This window comes from Oxyura jamaicensis, chromosome Z (assembly GCF_011077185.1).
Source record: "Oxyura jamaicensis isolate SHBP4307 breed ruddy duck chromosome Z, BPBGC_Ojam_1.0, whole genome shotgun sequence".
NCBI lineage: Eukaryota > Metazoa > Chordata > Aves > Anseriformes > Anatidae > Oxyura > Oxyura jamaicensis.
Genome location: NC_048926.1, coordinates 23,459,085 through 23,479,396, shown reverse-complemented (window position 1 = coordinate 23,479,396; position 20,312 = coordinate 23,459,085). Strand labels below are relative to the sequence as shown.

Below are 20,312 nucleotides of genomic sequence, written 5' to 3'. Positions count from 1 at the left end.
GCCTGACCAGGGCAGAGTAGAGCGGGAGGATCACCTCACCTGACCTGCTGGCCACACTCCTTTTAATGCACGCCAGGGTCCCATTGGCCCTCTTGGCCACCAGGGCACACTGCTGGCTCATGGTCAACCTGTTGTCCACCAGGACTCCCAGGTCCTTCTCCTCAGAGCTCCTCTCCAGCAGGTCATCCCCCAGCCGGTACGGATATGTCCGGTTGTTCCTTCCCAGGTGCAGGACTCTACACTTGCTCTTGTTAAACCTCACTTGGCTTCTTCCTGCCCATCTCTCCAGCCTGTCCAGGTCTCGCTGAATGGCAGCACAGCCTTCTGGTGTGTCAGCCACTCCTCCCAGCTTTGTGTCATCGGCATACTGGCTGAGGGCAGACACTATTCCCTCATCAAGGTTGTCGATGAAGGTGTTGAACAAGACTGAACCCAGCACCAACCCCTGGGGAACACCGCTAGTCACAGGTCTCCAGCCAGACTCTGTGTCACCAATCACCACCCTCTGAGCTCAGCCAGTCAGCCAGTTCTCAGCCCACCTCACCATCCACTCATCTATCCCACACTTTCTCAGCTTTGCTACAGGATGTCATGGGAGACAGTATCAAAAGCCTTGCTAAAGTCAAGGTAGATGACATCCACTGCTCTCCCCCACCTACCCAGCTGGTGATGCCATCCTAGAAGGCAACGAGGTTGGTCAAGCACGGCTTCCCCTTGGTGAATCCATGCTGACTACTCATATCATTCTTTTCTTCCAATTGCTTGGAGATGGCATCCAGAACAAGCTGTTCCAACACCTTTCCAGGGACAGAGGTGAGACTGACTGGCCTAAATCTTCTTGTATTTATCTGCCTATAGAAAGTTTCAGATTCTGGGCACCAGGGCACCTCTTATTGCAGCTCTCCGTGCTGCTTATAGGCACTCCCTGTTCCTGCTGCTGCTGAGAGGCTCTCAGAGACCTGCTCCTGACCCTGCAGGCAGGTGCTGTGTTTGAATCCACAAGCTGTGCAGCATCAAAGCTGCCCTCGCTGCCCACATCAGCGAGCAGTTCCTTAATGACGGATCTGAGATGCCACCAAGCCAGCCAGGCAGCCAGAGGACAACCCGACCTGTCCTTGAGAGCCAGGCAGTTCAGGATCCAAGGCTCCCTCCCTCTGCAAACACAACTGGTTAAACAAGTCAATGCCAGTAACTGCGGTGTGAGCACCCCTCAAGAGAGACCTGACCTATAGCTTCAGTTATTTCCCTCACCAACCTGTGGATTCAGGAAAGCAATAAATGGCTAAGCAAAAAGAGCATGGCATAGTTCATAGCTTGGGATAAGCGCTAAAAAAATTCTGCAAAGATCAGGAGATCTGCAAATATCAGTGACTTGAAGGGAATGCAGCATGTTGTGCTGGTACTCACTTCCTGATACGCTGCTTCATTTGGATTTTGGCATTTCATTTGCATTTAAGCATCACCAGTTTCTGAAATGCTCCCCAGCATCACAGGGTAGATTCACACATGGACTTCAGTCAGTTAAAACTTGAAGCTGTCTGAAAAGGCAAAATAGTGAATGCGTTCATGTGCAAGATACATTTGAGCGTGGCATGTTAAGTACAGACCTTTCCGCAACGCTCTCCCTTCCACACAACCTGTGTTACCTTCATCTGATGCCATTTTTGTTTCCTCTGTGATTTACGTTATTGTCACCTACGCAGAGCAGGTTCTCTGCTTTTATTATCCTGTAAAACATCATTCATTAGGACACTAAACAACAGCGCTGAGCCACGTATATGGTATATAGAGCATACACAAAAATCCTGAATACAGGGAGTGATTATTCTGAAGGAACATTTTTACATAATGCACCAAAATGTCCAGATTATATATTATTTTTTTTGAAGTCCAAAGATTTAGTCTTTCATTACTTAGCAAAGATACATATGGAAAGTGACAGTAGATTTATTTTTCCTTGTAGAATTTGTTTACCCAATCAAGCTCTGATCTAATGTACTTCTTGGTATCCTGTCAGGACTTTTCTCTCTTATTTTTCAAATGCAGCCAAGCAGACACCATGCAGGCACAAGGGAATTGCCTGAGGTGAATGGTACTCAACAGAACCCAACTCACTCCTGGGATACAGATATCACTGAAAGCATGGTCTAACACAAAGCTTACATATACCAAAGATATGGTCACTGGAAGGAAAAACTGATGCCACCCAAGCCATGAACTGGGACATCCATATGCCCTTTCATATCTTCCAGTCCTGCAATTTATTCTTTGCACTGCTAAGTACTGTCTGAATACAATCATTACATCCCTGCTAATTCTTACCAACCTCAGGAGAAAATACAGAGCCCAAAGGAACCTTGCAAGCTGGAAGCTCAGTTCTTGAAGAGGGAAGCCCACATTTCTCTTTCAAAGTGTGAAAAGGATTCCCAACCCAGGTGCGATGCTGGCTCTTCTTACAATGGCAGAAGTGAGGATGACAGGCCATGCCAAATCTGATGGTCAACATTTCTGTCCCAACTTCTCCTTCCTCAATACAAATGCCCTTACACCACCCCTTTCTGCTGGCCCTGAGGGCTGTGGGGATTTGTGGATGTGCAGCTTCCTACAGTTCCTCACCAAGGGATGGATACTGCTGTCCACAGTCAGAGACAGCACAGCAGGCAAGGCAGTCACATACAGTCAATTCTCAACTCTGGTCATTTCCTTTCCCTAGGCTGCTGGATCCCCCTCTCCCCTCCCATATTCATGCACATCCCCTGCCACAGTACCAATTTTACAGAGCATCTGTCTCCTGCTGGGTGTCGGCAAGTTATGCTGGGGGTAGCTTCCTGGTTTCAGAGAGCACAACAGAAGTGATTCTGTAATGCTGATGCACTTGGCTTTGTAGAGGTGAAAAGCAGAGAAAACATACCAGTAAAACATGAACAAAAATAACCTGGCACATGTCAACCAGGTGTGCAAAGCTCCTTTATCAGCCATTGGCAGTAAAACAGTAAGGACGTGTGGGTGTGCTGCTCTACAAGAGATGGAAAGACAAAAATTAGGTGAGCAATAGTCCTGTCCATTGCTCCTCCTGACAGAAGGATTGGTCTCCATCAGAGGCCATTGGGCACTAAGGGGCTCTGCTCCACCTCCTCTGCCTGGCTCACTGCATCTTTTTTACTATGTGAAAAAAAATAGTAAAGGGAGATTTGACATTTGATACATTCAAGGGTAAAGATTTCAAAACTGAAGAAATGTTGCACTTAACAGTCATACTTCATGAATTTGTTAAGGTGGATAATTTAGCATGAACAAAAAAAATGAAGAGGTGGTGTTTAGAGAAGGTACTGAAAAACACTCTAACTTACTGTAATGGATGATGATATAAGCTGTGGAGGAGGGACTGAAGTCTCACATTTCAGGTTACTGCAGTCGTTACCCAGTCAGGGTGCGTTGTCCATTCATGCGCCTACCTACTGAGCAGCAGTGCAGTGGTGCCAGCCACTGCCTGAGACAAGATACTCAGCTCTCCAGAGCTCTTCCTTCTCCAGACCAGACAATGATTCTCATGCAAAATCCTTGGCCAGCACATGACGGGGTGCACTGGGTTGGTCTGAGGGAAGAAAACAACTGCCCACCTCTGAGTACAGCAGGGGTGCCTGAAGTTACAGGAGTGAAAGCAGTTCAGTGGAAAATACTAACACAACCGTGTTTCATGCTGAATTTTTATTTCAATGTTATGCAACTGCATAAGTATAAATAATTGTGTTCAATATGCAACAATTATGACATCCATAAGGAGTTTCTTAGAGAAAATAAGACTGCAAACACTTTATTGCACAGACCCTAACTTTTTTTTTCTTTTTCCTTTTTTTTTTCCTTTTTTTTTTGTCTCTCACTCTTTTTTTTTTTTCTTTTTTTTTTTTTTTTTTTGTAAGCTGAGCAATCTACAGCAGTAAGCTACAAAGGAACACATCAAGTCTACAATTACGGAAAGACTGACCAAGTAGCACACAGGTAGCACAGGTAGGAGGATCTCTAACAGCTCACTGATAAGGTAAGCACCAACAAACGAACAGGTACTACATAAACACGAGCTTACGCACTGTTACACTTCCAAAATGCAAAAAACTTATTTGTCAGAAGTGATAGTGAACTATACAAAATATACATAAAGGTATACTGTAAACAAATAGCTAGATGTGCTTTAAAGGAAACAAGAGGAGAGTTAAAAAATGCAGAAGACTGTAAACTAGGAAATACCTCCCAGACAGAAATGTTATATTGAAGTGCATTAGCGTTCATTTGTAGTAACTGCCAAAGCACAGATAAACTGTAAATGTTGAGACCATTTTCTCTTCAAAACTGATCAAAAATATGACCCATCACTCACTAGCTCCTCTGTGAATGCATCAAAGGCAGTATGAATGTTCTAGTGTCACATGAAAAATCAGAAGTTGTTGTTTGTGATTTTCTCTCCATGACAGGTTTGTTGTAATCCGACTCAACTAATTAGTGTAATAAAGCTTTTCCCAGAGGGAAATTAATTCTGCATACTATCAGTTGTCAATCAAACCTCCAAATCAAGATTATACTGTGCTTTTAAGAACAAATTTCTAGCTTTTGAGACAGAAAAGACAATCCGTAAGCCCCAATGAAACAGGTATGGGCCTAGGTCTAGTTTAGCTACATAAAACAGAAATAAGCAAAACCACCATTCTGTTGATCCCAGTCGTTTAAAAACATACATCTGCAAGAATATTTTGTAGTGCTCCTGTACATGTTTCATGTTTTACCTTTCATCCTTCGAAACAAACTAAATCTCCACACTAAAATTATCCAAGTCTACAAGTTCCACAGTATACAAAATTTAAATAAGGCTTAGCAAAAGTAAAAAGACAGTCACATTCTAGCACCAAATAGCTCCAACAGGTTCCTTTGTTACAAAATGCTTCTTTTACAATTACAGTATTACTTTTTTTTTTTTGCATACAAATAAAAAGATTATGTTATGAAATGTATGGAGCTACTCAATGCATTTAGAAATGAATGTGAAACCCAGAATTTCTTGCTAAAAACAGCAAGTTAAAGTCTACAACATAAGGCCCCAGCTACATATTAAAGTGTATCGGATGCCCTGAACTTTTTTTTTTTGAAGATATGATACTGGAACTGTTTTTTTTTTTTTCCTTTTTACTCTAATTGCCATAAAATAGAAAAAAAAAAAAGCTACAGCTGTATGAAGCTAATTATGCAGACCTAGATGTCATAGCACACATTCTCTAAATTCGTCAAAACCCATTATGAACATAATAGTACTGCAAGTCATGTGCTTATATTTGTGCCTCACACTGTAAGGGCCTGAATTTAAAAAAGCTCAAGGAAACCAAGAGAGGGTTGCAGCAGAAACCAAAGACACGGCGTGTGCTTCAGAGTCTCGGCCTTGTCTGAGGGATGGTGACAGAATACACTCCCAGCAGACAAGACCAGCACAACCATTCCACCAGAGAACACAACTCTTCCTGGGATGCCGTGATAGCCAAGCGCTCTTCCCTTATCTTTAATCACACCCACTCTACCAGGCAGGCTTTGTGCAGTAGGGAGATGCAGTTAGGTCTTGTGTTAGATCTGGTGAAGCAGTTAGCCAGATACACTACTATCAAAATCTGATTACTAAAAATACATGTAAAAACTCACAATAACTCACCATGTTTATTCTTTTCTTGTATTTTTACCACTAGCTAGGATTTTTAGTAGAGTAAAAATGTGGCATGTTTTTATCCTCCAGGTTAGACCAATACTTGTGCACATCCATGCCACATGTGAGTTTTAGTAATTCAGTTTCATATTTGAGTATGGCAAATAAGTAGCAAAGCAACTATCTTTAAAAAAGGGAAGAGTAAACAATGCAATCAGCAGCAAAGTATATACGCTACATTCAAACCCCAAACACATCACTAGGTATTTACAGAGGAAATAATTTCTTCAACAGCTTTCAGCTGTGCATCTATTTTTGTACAAATACTATATGGTAACAGTTTTACCGGTTAACATTGGGAAGGCATTTTGAAAAAAAAAGTCCTTTCTATATATCCCCATTCTTTTTTGTCAGTGACATGAAAGCTTTGCCACACAAAGACACTACACAGTGCTGGTTTAAAGATGGTCAAAATATATTGTCTTTGTTTCAGCTAGTCTTGAAGTTATATCTGCAGGTAGTACAGTCAACAGTTTTTTTTGTGAGGACTGCTCCGCGAAGCTTCCTTTCCTCGCCGCTGCCGAGCTGAGTCTTTGTCATTAGAAAGTGCATTTTGGCGGTCAGGTGTGGTTGCTGACCTAGATAAATCTTTACCTACATTCTGTTTTCTTGAAGCAGACTGCTGAGCCTGAACAGCATCTTTTCCCTTTACATCCACAGTGTTAACAAAAGACTTTTCTTGATTTCCAGGTTTCCCCCCAGTGTTTGAAGTAGAGTGGTGGGCTTCTACTACAACAGCAGCACTGTGCAAGGTCATCAGTGACACACTTTTAGTCATTTCTGCCTTACCATACCCTGTGGAAGAGGTGCTTTTCTTACTTAGTTCCTTGCAGCTGGCCGCAGGAAGCTCAGGTGAAGCTGCTTTAACCTTTGCTGAAGATGCATCACTCTTCTCTGAAGACAAAACAAATGCTTCTTGTCTACATTCAGAGAAATTGGCTGAACTAGTCAGTGGTTTTCCTGGCACTGCAGCCACACGACAAGAACTTTGCCCACTGGCACCTGACAAATGTTTTATTGCAGCCTGCTTGTTTGTATCCTCTGGCTGTTTTTGATTAACTTGTCCTTTCCCTTTTGAATCTTGGGAGCATTTGCTACTTGTGATTGGTTTTTCTGCTCCTTTTGCTCTGGCATCACTGTTTGTGAGGCAAAGGGTAGGCTCTACTTTCCCACTGTCGTGTTGAACATAAAGTGCATCAGTGCATGTTTTTCCTTCGGGTCTTTTATCTGGAGACGTTGTCTGATTACTAGGGCTTCTGTCTGCCTGTTTGCTCAGCAAGAGACAGTCTTTCACAGTGGAAAACTTTGGAGACACGGTTTGTTTCTCAGTGAGGTGAATCAGCTTTTGATCAGCAGGTTCCCCAAAGCCTGCTGCTTCTTGCCTTTGCATTTGCTTAGAAATCTCTGGGCCTGTTGGTCCTATGCCAAGAGCAAAGGATTTGGGTTTGGTGTCAGCAGTGACGGTGCTCACTTGAAGGGTGGATACCAACCCATGCTCAACAGTCACAGGCTTTTCGACCTGAACATGTTCATTGTTCATTTTTCTCAAAGAACCTGAAACAAAAGAAGGGGGATCTGGCACGTTTTTACCGGCATGTTTGCCATCTTTTCGAGAGCTGACAGACACCTGAATAATTGTTTCTTTTTCTTTTGTTTCTGGAGTGCATGATTTTTGTGAAAAGGTCTGTTTATCCAAGTGCTTAGACTTAGAGGAAGTCACATCAGAGGCAGGCCTGAGCTTATTACTGCTGCTTTCCACACAAGTGGCAGCAGGCTTCACATGTTCTTGAATACCTACATGAACATCTACAGCACAGTTTCTGCTTACAGCATCTCTCGCAGCAGGGGAGACCAGAGCAGTAAGTTGTTGCTGAGGAACTTGGCTGGACTGCATTCTCTCAGTGGTCTGTAGCCTTATGTCAGGGACATGTTTCTGATCTTTCTTTCCCAAATCTTTGGTGTTGTCCTTCTGCACAGAGGACAGCAGTACAGACTTCTCATTTTTAAGATGACAATCCATTGAAGGTCGTTTGGGTGGAGGAGTTTCACTCTTTAACTCTGTAGTAACTTTCTTAGGCTCACTGAGAACTTTCTGCTTGGTTATATCCCTTTCTACAAAACTAACAAAAACGGTGTCTTCTTTGTTTAACTGTTTTAGAGCATCTTTGCTATCCTTAGGTTGTGCCTTGGGACAAGCTGCTTGCATTTTTCCTTGTATCTGAGACGGAATGGCAAAATCAGCAGATTTTTTTTCATTGCTTTTGGAGTAGCTTGTTGTCAGAACATCTGAGACAGATACCTTCAGAGATGACTCCCTGATCACCTCCACCTTTGCAGGGGTAGGTTCACAACTTCTTTGGGTTACTGGCTGTCTGGCAGGCAACTCTTTTTGCCCTTGCTTCTCTTTGCCTAGAGGTTTTTCAGGAGTGCTCTGAACAGTAGAAAGTTTGGAGTACATTTGGGTAGTTTTAATACTCTGACTCTGAATAGTGCTGGACTTTGCCTCCACTGAACTGTCCTTCTGTTTTGAAGGGGAGGTGTCTTTCTTTTGAACAGCTTCAATAACAGAAACACTGACTTTAGCAGCTGGACTAGAAGCCTTTTTCTCTGTCACTACTTCTGCAGCCACAGGCATGATCGGTGGATTTGGAGAACTCTTGCTTATTTGCAGAATCTGAGGTTCTGACATGTTAATTTTGCTAGATTTTGAACAGCTTAACAACTGCTCCTTCTGACAGGCCAGTTCTGCCTTTCCACCACCCTCTTGTGGTGCTGCAGGTTTAGGAGATCCCACATCGCTGCTGATGCTCTGTCCTTCTGGCAGTACACACACAGGCAACTCAGTCTTCGAAGCCTGTGGTCCAGAAAGTAAGGCAATGTCTAGCGTGCCTTCTATTGGTTTCAGGCAGGAAACAGACCTCCCATCAAGTTTATATTCTGATGGACTTTTTCTGACAGGTGACTCAGTGGAAATCACAGCTGATTTTTCCACACCCGTTTCTGCTCGGCCATTCAAGGTTTTGAGGGGAACAAAAGAAACGGAATTAATCTGAGCAGCATGTGCACTGCTGATGAATGCTCTACCCTCAGCAACTGTAGTGGAATCCTGCTGTATGCTTATGGGTCTGGCTGTGTTATGCTGAAGGCATTCATGAACATTTGTTGCCAGTTTGGGTTTTAGCACTGGACAGACACTCTCATCTTTTTCTTCAAAGGACAGTTTCTTTCTAAGATAATCAATATTTGCAAGTTTGCCATCTAATCTTTCATATTTGACAAATTCTTTTGTTGGTACATTTTTATCCGTGTTTTCTCCCTTTCCATTAAACATCTTGTCAGAGGACTGCGATGGTACATCCTGCAGCGTACATGGAGGGGAACTTCTTTTGAAGTCACAGGAAAGGTGACTGAATTCACTAAGCGGAGGCCCATGACACAACGTCTGCGCTTCTAAAGCAGTGCACTCATTTGATCTCAAGTTTGCATTCTTTTGAAGAGTGTCTTTGAGTATGCCACCAGCTGACTGGGTCTCCAAAGCAACGATTTTTGTTTCAAACTGATTTGATCTTTCTAATACCTTCTGGAATGCTTTTTTGTCTCTTTCTTCTAATCTTAAGGTATTGGGATTTTCTGGTTCGTTGCTATGTTCATTTAGAGCAGCATTCACTTTTTCAGCAAAATCTTGCTTTTTCATAACTATCTTGACCTTCAGCTTCTCTCTGTCTAGCTCATCGATGGATTCTTGCCTACCTAATTTACGAGAAATGGGACGTTTCAAGCAGCCCTGTTCTGCAGGCCTGACTCGTGTGAGTGATGGCACATCAGATACATTCTCCTCCAAACTCTGAAGAGTTACTTCTCTCTGGGACAATTCTCTATTCACTTCTTCCTGGGTCACTTCCAGACTGTGTTTTCGTGAACATAAGTGTTTCTTATCACTGGCATAAGAGGGTGCAAGTTTCTCTTCAGATTGGACTCTCTTTAAGAGTGGAGATCGTGGTGGCTCTGCACTCTTTGGCCTAACAATATGCCTTACAATAGTTGGAGGGGAGTGCATTTTGCTAGGAAAAGACTGAGCTATTTTCGTATTTCCGAGTGAATGTCCTAGCAATGGTGATGGAGATCGCTGAGGGGATGTGGGCTGGGGTGTTGGAGAAGGTGTCCGTGCCAGAGGAGAGAGAGGGATGCTGCCAGCTGATTTGCGTCTTCCAGATCTGTATCTTTGCCCACCAAGCTTTGGACCCAAGCCATGAAGAGTGCTGGGTCTTATGTGTCCTGAGCCAGCTGGAGAATTGGGTGCACTTGAACTAGGGGAACTACTCTGGGAAGAATTAGTACCTACAAAAAGAAGAAACAAACCAAGCATGAGATTAGCAAGAATAATTGAATCTTGCCTAGGAGAAGAGTGAGAGGCAGTGCTTGCACTTATCCAGAAAGGACGTGTGCTGTCTGTTCTACAGCATTTCAAGATTTGGAAGGTTTTGAGTGACTGGGCTTTAAAACCCTCACCATTCCAGCATGTTGCTATTTCTCCCTTCCACCCTCTGTTCCTTCATCCTGCTTGAGTTCTTGCCTCCTTCTATTTAAAAAGGATACCTAATGTTTTCTGGCACTTCAAAGCAATGATCAAGATTTCCAAATAATTTACCTTCCGCATGGGATTGTAGAATAGCATTCACTTTATTAGAAGACACTAAAATCACAACAAAAGTGCAATAGGAAAATGCAGCAGATGAGGCCCGTTTGAAGGTCAGAAACATCTCTATTTCAGCAGCTGGTTTATCTTTTCAATAATAAATCCACATTTGTGAGAGCACATGCTAGTTATATCATGTAGCAACATTTTCCTCGGTTTAATTCTTGTATCTGCCTCTCCTAGGCAAGATTCTACTTTGTACTCTAAAACTGGATTGTTTATTACTCGACTTATGGCTACGTAGACTTAGATTTTCTATCAAAAGCTGCAAAACTACAAACCTAGCAGACAATTCCATTTTTGTATCTTGAGAACCCATTTGGATTTTGCATCATGAATCTTTTTTCCCTTTCCAGACAGAAACCAGCTGCTGTTCAATAATTACGTCCGTCTGAGCTGACTGCTCTCAGCAGAGCATGATAACATTGGGGGGCTCACAAGAAGCAGAACATACTTCAGTTTCAAGTAATTTTCCTCTGCCCTCCATTCTTTTACACTCACCAGATGGAAAATCAGGAGTGGAGCGGTAACTTGGGGTAGGTGACCTCGGAGACAAGCTGTGGGTCGGAGACCCAGGCAAGCTCTCCCCTGATGAAAGTGATCGGTTCAAGCAGGAGAAACTTCTGCTGGTGTGAAGAAGAGGTGAAGGTTGCTTGGCCAACTTTTTAAACAGAGATCTTCTCCTAGTATGAGAAGAGCACAACATTAATCAAAATGTAATATGCAGAAAAGATACCATTACCACAGGCAAAGCTCTTGTGGCTGACATTGCTTCAATCTCCCAGTACCCCCCATAAAAGGAAGTATAAAACCTATGTTTGCATGAAACCAAACCTGTCTGCAGAGCATGAAGTTTAGAAAATATCCTGATTGCTAATAAGTGGGATAGCTATTTTAACTAAATCTTTTTGTACTAAAATGTATTCACTGAATTTCAGAGGAACAATTAACTTCTTATGAGTATAAATCTTAATTTTCTTAATTTAAGAGCCCACCAAAACACAGTATCTATACAGTACAAGCAATCTATTTGTGGAATATGCGTAAACATTCGCATCAAGCAAAAAATACACATAAACTTAGTACTAGAAAGTTTAATGAAGTAGAAAAAGCTATACTGAATCCAAATGAAGACACAACCTCAGTTACTCATTTTCTTCCCTATAACGGTTTGTAAACCCTTGAAAATTTTTAAGTGGCATTTTAATGGATATACTATAGGCAAAATGGGAATGAAAGAATGTGTTACACCCGCAGGATCTCATAGAAGAAGGTAAAAAAGAGGGGCAGAAAGTATGAGAGGGAATTGGATTAACTTCATTTTAAAATTAATTGTTATGTCCACATACACACAAGAAAACACATTCATCATGAACCAAAAAGCATACTCACCTCTCTAAACAATCTTTTTTCTTGGTTTTCTTACTCCGCCTGACCATTCTGCTTCTGTAGCTGTTTCTCCTGGCAGGTCCTGTCTTGATGGAAGTGTTTTCAAATGGAGTTGTCATAATTGACACTTTGTTGCCACTCTGACAAAACACAGACAATCTTTAGGCAGAGTATTAAAAGATCTTTTAGCTTTAAATTAAAGTTACACTACAAACACAAATGTAATAAAACAGCAACAGAGTAAGTGCTGGCAGTGTAGGGAACTTCATGCAGAAGTTGCCAGGCTAATTTATGTCAGATAAACGATGACTGGAGAATTCTCAAACTGCTGTCAAAATTTCTAAACTACTTCACTCTAAGAACCAGCTTCATGACAATAAGAAATTCTAATAATTGTAGCTAGATAAAAGGGAGCAAGGACTGACCAAGGCTGCTCTTTTCAAGAAACAAGTTTCTATAGAAACATCTTATTTAAAGATTATGAAAGGCAAGTTCCTGTACAGTAGGAAAGAAAACATTTTGTATTCTCCGTTTCCACTTTTCCTCATTGATTTCACTTTGAAAAGGAGAAAATGAAAAGTAGCCTTATCGTCAATAGCTTGAGTTACCTGATGAAGATGGTTGGATTCATGGAAGTCCTGCACTTGTCAAATTTTTTGAGAGAGATACATTTTTGTGTCAGTACCCAAATATACTTTAGGTATACCAGTAGTAGTGTCAGTTCCTTGCAATGAAACTAAAGTCATACTAGGATACATAGAGTCACTGACTTTTCTCCAGATCACTGCAATAACATCTTAGAGTTTGTACTCGAACAATCATAAAACCTGATGGCTAATCTCTGAAAGAAGAGAATGTAACCCCACAGTCCTTGGTGAGGAACTGCAAAGTGCTTTTGTGTCCCAGTTAACCAAGAGTTACCTTTAACAACAACTCAATGACTTCTGTATGAACAAGACCATGCACTGGTTCTCCATTGATATGAGTAATCAGGTCCCCAGCTTTTAAACCAGCCTGGTGTGCTGCACCTCCTTCTTCCACATTCTAGAAATCACAGATGGAGGAAATGGATGCTTGTTAACTACCCTCCATACTTTCAAGAGTAGCTTTATTTAATCAATTCTTTCTATAAAAGTGATTGTCTTTTAAACACAACAAAGAAATACAGATATTACAGATATTAAATCCTATGAATTAAGAAAAAGAAAATCTGACAAGTCATCATTTCATCAACTGCTTACTTGATTTTTGTACTCATATGGGATGTGGAATTGTTTCAAAGCTCACTGAAACACTGTGTCACTGCTGATATTAAGTAAAATCTGCTTAGCAGGGCATGATATAAAGAAGATGTGATTCAGTTCCCATGCCAGAATTTTAAATTTGAATTGAAGACTTAATATCTGACACTGAGAAATACTTATGTAATTAAGGCAGTGATCACATACAGGACCCTAATCATAATGCACATTTTTAACTCCACCACACAGCTGAGGACTGTTTGTATTTGGACTGAATTCACCAGGCTGCCCATTGGAGGGAACAATGAGGCACAAAGGTGATGAAGGACCAAAACAAACAGAATTGCAAATGATGTTGAAAGTGGCTTCAATAAATTATTATATTTTTATATGAGCTCTTCAAGAATTTTAAGTCATGTAGCCACTACTGAGGCCTACACAGCTAAAAATACACAAATATATAGCCATTCTCAACATTCAATGTTCTTGATGAATTAATGTCTGAAAGGTAAACAACATGATTGAAACATGAATAAATATGAATGATACATTATTTCATCAGTGGCATGGCTATTTCAAAACCTGCAATATTTAAAACAAAACACCATCCAAAACTTCCAATGTTATAATATATTTGCAATGAATTTTTCAAAATTATTTTAAGGTAGTTGGAATATGTTTAACATTTATATACACATATACATATATACCAATGTATAATACATACAATATATAAAATACATGATTGGTTATCAGCCTCAAGTGTAAAATAAATATATATATATATAATTGCAGAAATAGAGATTTAGTTTACAATTGAGGAAGTTGATAACCAGCGCAAATGCAAGAACCGCTGTCTTATTCTTTAGCCTTCTCTCTCTTTTTTTATTCAAACGAGTAGCAAGCAGAGGATGAAAGATACGTTATTTATTCCTGATAGTCATTTTTTTTCCTGAATGATAGATCCTCAAAGTTTTTCATATTTCAAATTGATTTGCCAATTTCTACACAAAATCAGTACTTTAAATTATCCTACTAATGACCAGTCAAATGTGGAAGTAACCTGACTTTAGTGAATCCCTTAATTGAAGCAGTTTAATAAACTTCATGTGTATTTCAAAATTTTCGTTTTCAGTTTCTTAGATTTGCAGACTCTGTCCCCAGTCAAAGAGGGTCTGCACCAACCATTTCATTTTCTAAGCCACAGTACCCTGTTTACAAGTGCCAAATTTGCTAAAAATGAAATTGACCGACGTCGTTAAGTCAGCATCAGGCTTGGGGCCCAGGTCCAGGACATAGACCTGTTGTTGCAAGTCCAAAAGGGGGCCACAAAGATGATCAGAGGGCTGGAGCACTTCTCCTATGAGGACAGGCTGAGGGATTTGGGGTTGCTCAGCCTGGAGAAGAGAAGGTTCCAGGGAGACCTTAGAGCAGCCTTCCAGTACCTACAGGGGGCCTACAGGAAAGCAGGGGAGGGACTCTGTCAGGGATTGTAAGGATAGGACATGGGGGAAATGGCTTTAAACTAAAAGAGGGGAGATTTAGATTGGATGTTAGTGGAAATTCTTTACTCAGAAGGTGGTGAGGCACTGGAACACACTCCCAAATAAGCTGTGGATGTCCCCTGGAGGTGGTGTGCAAGGCTAGGCTGGTGGGAGGTGTCCCTGCCCATGGCAGGGAGTTGGAATGGGGTGATCTTTAAGGTCCCTTCCAATCCAAACCATTCTATGGTTTTGTGATCATAGGTAGGTACTACTCCTGTCAAAGATGTGTATTACATGACTTTAATCATCCCTACAGCCAGCACTGGCCTTGTGCACAGGCACAAATTGCATTCCAAGATAACTATTCAGCACAATACTACAATTTACACAGTAGCTGTCAGAAAGCAGATATAAGGTACACAAAAGATCAAAAGCAAATATACCACTAAGTTTTCTCTAGCTATATGTAAGAAAAAGATTTATCTTACCCAAACAATATGGTGCACAGTATAGATATCACTGTCACCCACGTAAACCCTGATTGCTCGGATGGTGAAGCCGTACTTTTTTCCTGAACTGTGAATTACTATAGGCTGATGAGGACTTGAAGCAGCAATTGAAGAATCACGACTGGGAGAGGAGTCACGGGAGGATGAAGGATCAGATGATAGTGAATGAGGTGACATAGGACTTCCCAGAGGAGAAACACCAAATACATCTGGAAGAAAAAAGAGTGCCTATGAGAATACATTCCAAGAACACACAAACACATACACAAAACTGGGCATCTGCTTAATGACACATTTGTGACTAATTATTTCATTGTGTTTGCATAAAGACTCTCTCCTCACTGCGCATGAAGCTTAGTGAATTTGAAGCTTGACCAACAAACCCAATTTGAGAAATAAATTCCCCCACAGCGTAACCCTCATTTCTTAATGCTAAAGAAAGAACAGTCCTCATTCCTCTTCCATACAAATACACATGAAAAGAACATCACTTTGGGAGCAGATGCTATTGTGAGTACACCCTAAACCACCCGTCAGATCAAACAGCAGTTTTAAAGAAAGTGTTTGTATTCTGGATTCAGTTACATATCTAAAAACACTACTGTAATTAAACCACAGTATCTAGTTGGTACATGGACAGTAACTCACTTTGCTTGTACCAAATATCCATTCCTACATTCTGATAGCTAAGACCACAAGACCTTCTTACAACAACATCAATTATGGCTTCATTTTGTTTTATTGTTCTGAAAGCACACTGTGCTCACACTTGCGCAAATGTAAACACAATTGCTGCAGCATAAAAAAAAAAAATACTCTGGTGACTATAACAAGATGACAGCTCTTGAAAGGAATGCAGCCCAGAAACATTCCAGGTTCGGCTGCTGTGCCAAGCAATGTCATGTGAGGGCAGATAGACTTTGTCAACAAAGGCACTACTGAGTATACTGACTCCCTGAATCTGAGTCACCAAAGGCTCCTACAGATAGCTATCACTGGGTTAATGCTGAATTCCCACTACCAGCCAAACCCAGAGTTGGCTGTAACTGTCACCACCCTCTGGTTCTGAAACATTCCCAGATCCCCTCATCTATTTCTCTCTTTAGTGTTGGACACATCTTGTGACTTTCAGCCACATGATCAGTGACACTGGCCATCTTTTGTTGTAGTTTATTTTATTGATTAATGTGCATAAGGTGTTTTTTTTGGAGGTATTAAATAATATATGAGATTTTGCTTGATATAAACATGACAAGAACATTCCTATGTGTAGCCAAAGCTAAGTTCAGATTTCACAGAATGCTGAGATTAAGCTGAAAGAAACCTCCAGTTCAATAAACACAGTAATTCAGACTATACTATCTCTGAACATAGCAAATCTTGACAGCTGTGAAAAGAACCAATATAACACAAACTGATAAATGAGTGTTGCTTGTCTGTGTAGATTGCCTGCATGTGTACCATGCTCTTGTGATAGCTAATCTGAATAATTAGCATGCCCTATAGACCTTCTGCAAGCAGAAAAAAATAAAAATGGTACTAAGTGCTATAGGGATATACCAGAAAAACAGCTGTGACTTATGAGACAGAGAGATTATTTGAAAGAAAGTCTATACAAAGAACAAGCCCAGACTGCTTCTTGGCCACAATGCTTTCAGAACTGAAAATACCCTAAACAGGCTAAACACATGGTCACTATCTTTCCCATTGTAAAAATAAAGACATCTTCATCTCTCATATGCATTCTGAGAGCATGATCATTCACATTCAGACAGCATCACAGACATGCTAATCATTCTTTTCATAGGCAACGGGTTGTACACATTAAAGCGGAGGCAAAATATTCCTCTTTAATTGTGACTTTAAACCTTTCTCTTGACTTATCTTATTAAAAATTCTCATGGTTAGTTGGTGCTTATCACAGATATTACACAGGAAGCCTATGCTGTTTTTTAAATTGTATGGTGAAGGAGGGTAGAAAACATCATGAGGTGAATCAAATTCCTGCACTAATAGTGCTCAGACAGTCCTTTCACCTCTTAAAAATCTCTAAGATGCATGGACAATAGCACTGCATCTGCTCACCAAGGTATTACAGAGTGCATAAGGCACATGTGCTTTACAACTTGGAGGCAGGTGAAGGGTACAATGTCAGCTCTCTCCACCTCTGCCAGTCAGAACCAAAGCACTACAACCCTGCATAAAATTCTCCGCCAGGCTGTGGGTCTGTGGACTCAAAGCAACCATAGGTTACTGCCAAAGCCACCTTTGAACACATGAAGCAGAGTGGGGTGGCATTATCTCACCAGCAGATACTAAAATACTACACCTAAGGTCTAAAGGCAGCATATGGTAAGTGTATTAAGTTAATGCATAATCCCACTTTTGAAAAAAATCACTTAGCTTGGGAAATTTGGACTTTGATTCCGAACCACTACAATATGAAGTCTCAGTGCTTCATCTAGAAACACTTCATACTACTGCTACTACACTTCCACTTATGTATAGCAGTATTTCTAGCTTCACATGCTGATCACTCCATGCAAGCCAATGTAATAGAAAAAGCAGCTTATTGGCTATTTCCGCTTCAGGGACACTTTGTTCTGGTTTATTACTTTTCCTTATAGGAGATGGGAGAAAACTAGCCACGCCAAACATGCTGCTGTAACTGAAAAGCAGTTATTAATGGAGCCATACATAGCAAGCTGCTCAGAATTTAAGCTACAATCATACTGCAGGATGGACCAGGACTGAAGTCTGCACCCTGCTGCACACACGTGGTCAAAACCAAAGTAGCTACCCCTAAGCTACAGTCTGCTTGTCAGAGAAGGTCTCTCGGGTGTGATACGACCACTGTAACTGTCTGACTAGATGATACCATTATTATCATGAGAAAAGGAAAAACAAAATTTGACATGGAAATTATTCTAGATTCTCCAAAATCTTACATTTACATTATAAACCATAAAGTATGAACAAATCACAACATTTCAAATCAACAGATTTATCTTTACCTCCTGGAATCATGAGGGACAAAGCACTTGCAGAAAGGGACTTTGTTACTTTTCCAGAGATCTTCTTTTTCTCTGTACTTTCTAATCGCTGACGAGCCGCATGAGATGCAACTTCACTGGGTTGTTTTGAGGAGTTATCTGTGCTGTCCACACTCTCACTTCTTCCATTTATCTGATCTAAGTGTTCTGAAAAACTACCAACTGTACAAAGAAGAAGGAATAAACATATTGAGGAAAAATTGGGGGTCAGGGAGGAGAAACTGTACTGTTGTGAGATGGTAATTTTTGCTTCTCTCTGTCCATAGAACAACACTTCAGAAACCTGAGTAATTCTTTCATACGCATAAAGGTTAACAGAATGAACTGATGCAACAGTGACTACAATGTTGTATAGTCATTGACTAAAGCAAAATGTAGACAAAAGCAGAAGCAAGTTTGGTAGCTAATTATGCAATGCTCACCTTGAAGAATTTAATGATTAAGTCTATGATTAATACAATTATTTTTCATGTGAACTTCACCTAATGTAAATGAGAGGTTCCAATCCTACATAAGTTGCCAGCTTAACAACTTCAAAATCATTAAAAACACTAATTATAGTTATATTTTTAATTACTATCTATGGCTTTTATTCTTTGAGTGTTTTTCTATCACTTCTACAAGGAGGAAGATACCTAGCACCACAAAACTCAGCATACAACCACAATGCTACTATCATAGATAATGATTTTCCAAAATGCTCAATTAAGGACAACAGAATTTCAAGCAATTAAAAACAAACAAACAAACAAAAAACACATGAAGACCCTATGCCAAGTGAATAGCCTGTGAAAGATTTCTTCAAAGATGCCACAGTAAAGTTGCGTGACCTTATGAAACAAGCAAGAAGAGTAGGTTTCTGACCTTTGAACAAAACAAATACCTAGTTTTTCTTCAAGATCACAGAATATCCTGTCACTAATGCACCACCACAGAAAAAAAAAAAAAAAAAAGAACTTAACTGTAATCAATAAGTTATGAAAGAGCAAGAAGCAATTTGAGTTAACATCTGTGACTGCTGTGCTAACTCCACCAGTGTAACATTGAGGAGGGGAGTGAGCCCAGCTTAGAAAGCACACTCAAGATTTTGGACAAAAGAAGATGGAAATGGTTACACAGCTGGATGGGCTTGTTTTCCCAGAAATGGGAGGTGGAAGGGAAGAAAATACAGACAAGGGAAATCATGGGTATTGGAACAGAAAGGATACATAATACAAGGGTTATCTTGAGATAACTCATTGAGGTACAAAAATGTAAATGTGGAGAGGAGGTAACTGGAACCTACATAGGGTCAAATGTGAGACTGATACAAGCCTAGATCTGTGTTAAGTATCAGTTTTTCCCACAGATACATGGAACTCTCCTCTGAAAGTACAAAACAAACAAGATAGTAGGGCCCTGGATCCTTCTGCAACCCATTCAAATGTTTATGTTGGGAAAGGGATGCATAAAGGAGGTATGTTAATAAAGGAATGGTTTATTATGCTTCTTCCTGGATTTCAAATGAGACAACAACAAACCAAGGGCAACCCTACAAACCAATTTCTACAAACCAAAGGCATCCCTTCCAATTCTGAAACAAATATACATCACTGAAAAGTCTTAATTAAAAACATGTAACAGTGCAGCATAGAGTGTTAGAAAATAACTATACAGATTAGCTGGAAAGACTCCAGGATGATCAATCAAAAAATCACCAACCTATGCATGGGAAGATATAAAAATAGTGTTTTAAGTGCTTAAGGGACCTATGACTCATTTTCTCCAAACCAGAGCCCTCTTGAGATATTTTCTTTTATGCGGTACTGAAATGCAGGATTTCTAAATCCATGAATATAAGCGCTAAACAAAGAAGACTCACAACTGTTTTTAATGTCATTAGTCAAGAGACCCACCCTGAATTACCTGATAGTGTGGAGCTGCTGATGGTACTTGCTGGAGTAGTTACTTCAGGTTCATCTTGCACTGTTTCCTCGCTCACTAATGGAGGCTTTTCCTGTTCTTCCCGGGGCCCCACTAGGCAGGTAGAATCATCATGTTCTCCTTCAGCTGATATGGCCAGCTTTGGCAATAAACCAGAACTATGTCGCTGCCTGCTACTCTCAGTGTCCGAGGAGGTGGATGTAGATATTTGTTGTCTGCAATAAAAATAAGCAAACTCTCATGCAGTCAACTAAGATGAGGTGGCTTGCTAGCTGAC

At 40.7% G+C, this 20,312-nt stretch overlaps 1 protein-coding gene across 9 annotated transcripts in view; it reads right to left on the bottom strand.

Moving 5' to 3' along the window:
* Positions 1-3,693: 3,693 nt before the first annotated feature.
* MAST4 (microtubule associated serine/threonine kinase family member 4) overlaps positions 3,694-20,312 on the bottom strand; it is a 294,272-nt gene continuing 277,653 nt past the window's right edge. For all 9 annotated transcript variants that reach the window (XM_035309515.1, XM_035309516.1, XM_035309517.1 and 6 more), the window contains 7 exons: positions 20,018-20,250; positions 18,074-18,274; positions 15,039-15,268; positions 12,747-12,869; positions 11,829-11,965; positions 10,938-11,119; positions 3,694-10,078 (listed from right to left, as the gene is read on the bottom strand). In XM_035309515.1, the coding sequence (XP_035165406.1) occupies positions 6,207-10,078; positions 10,938-11,119; positions 11,829-11,965; positions 12,747-12,869; positions 15,039-15,268; positions 18,074-18,274; positions 20,018-20,250 (4,978 nt within the window). In that variant the 3' untranslated portion in view covers positions 3,694-6,206. The remainder of the gene's footprint in view (positions 10,079-10,937; positions 11,120-11,828; positions 11,966-12,746; positions 12,870-15,038; positions 15,269-18,073; positions 18,275-20,017; positions 20,251-20,312) is intronic.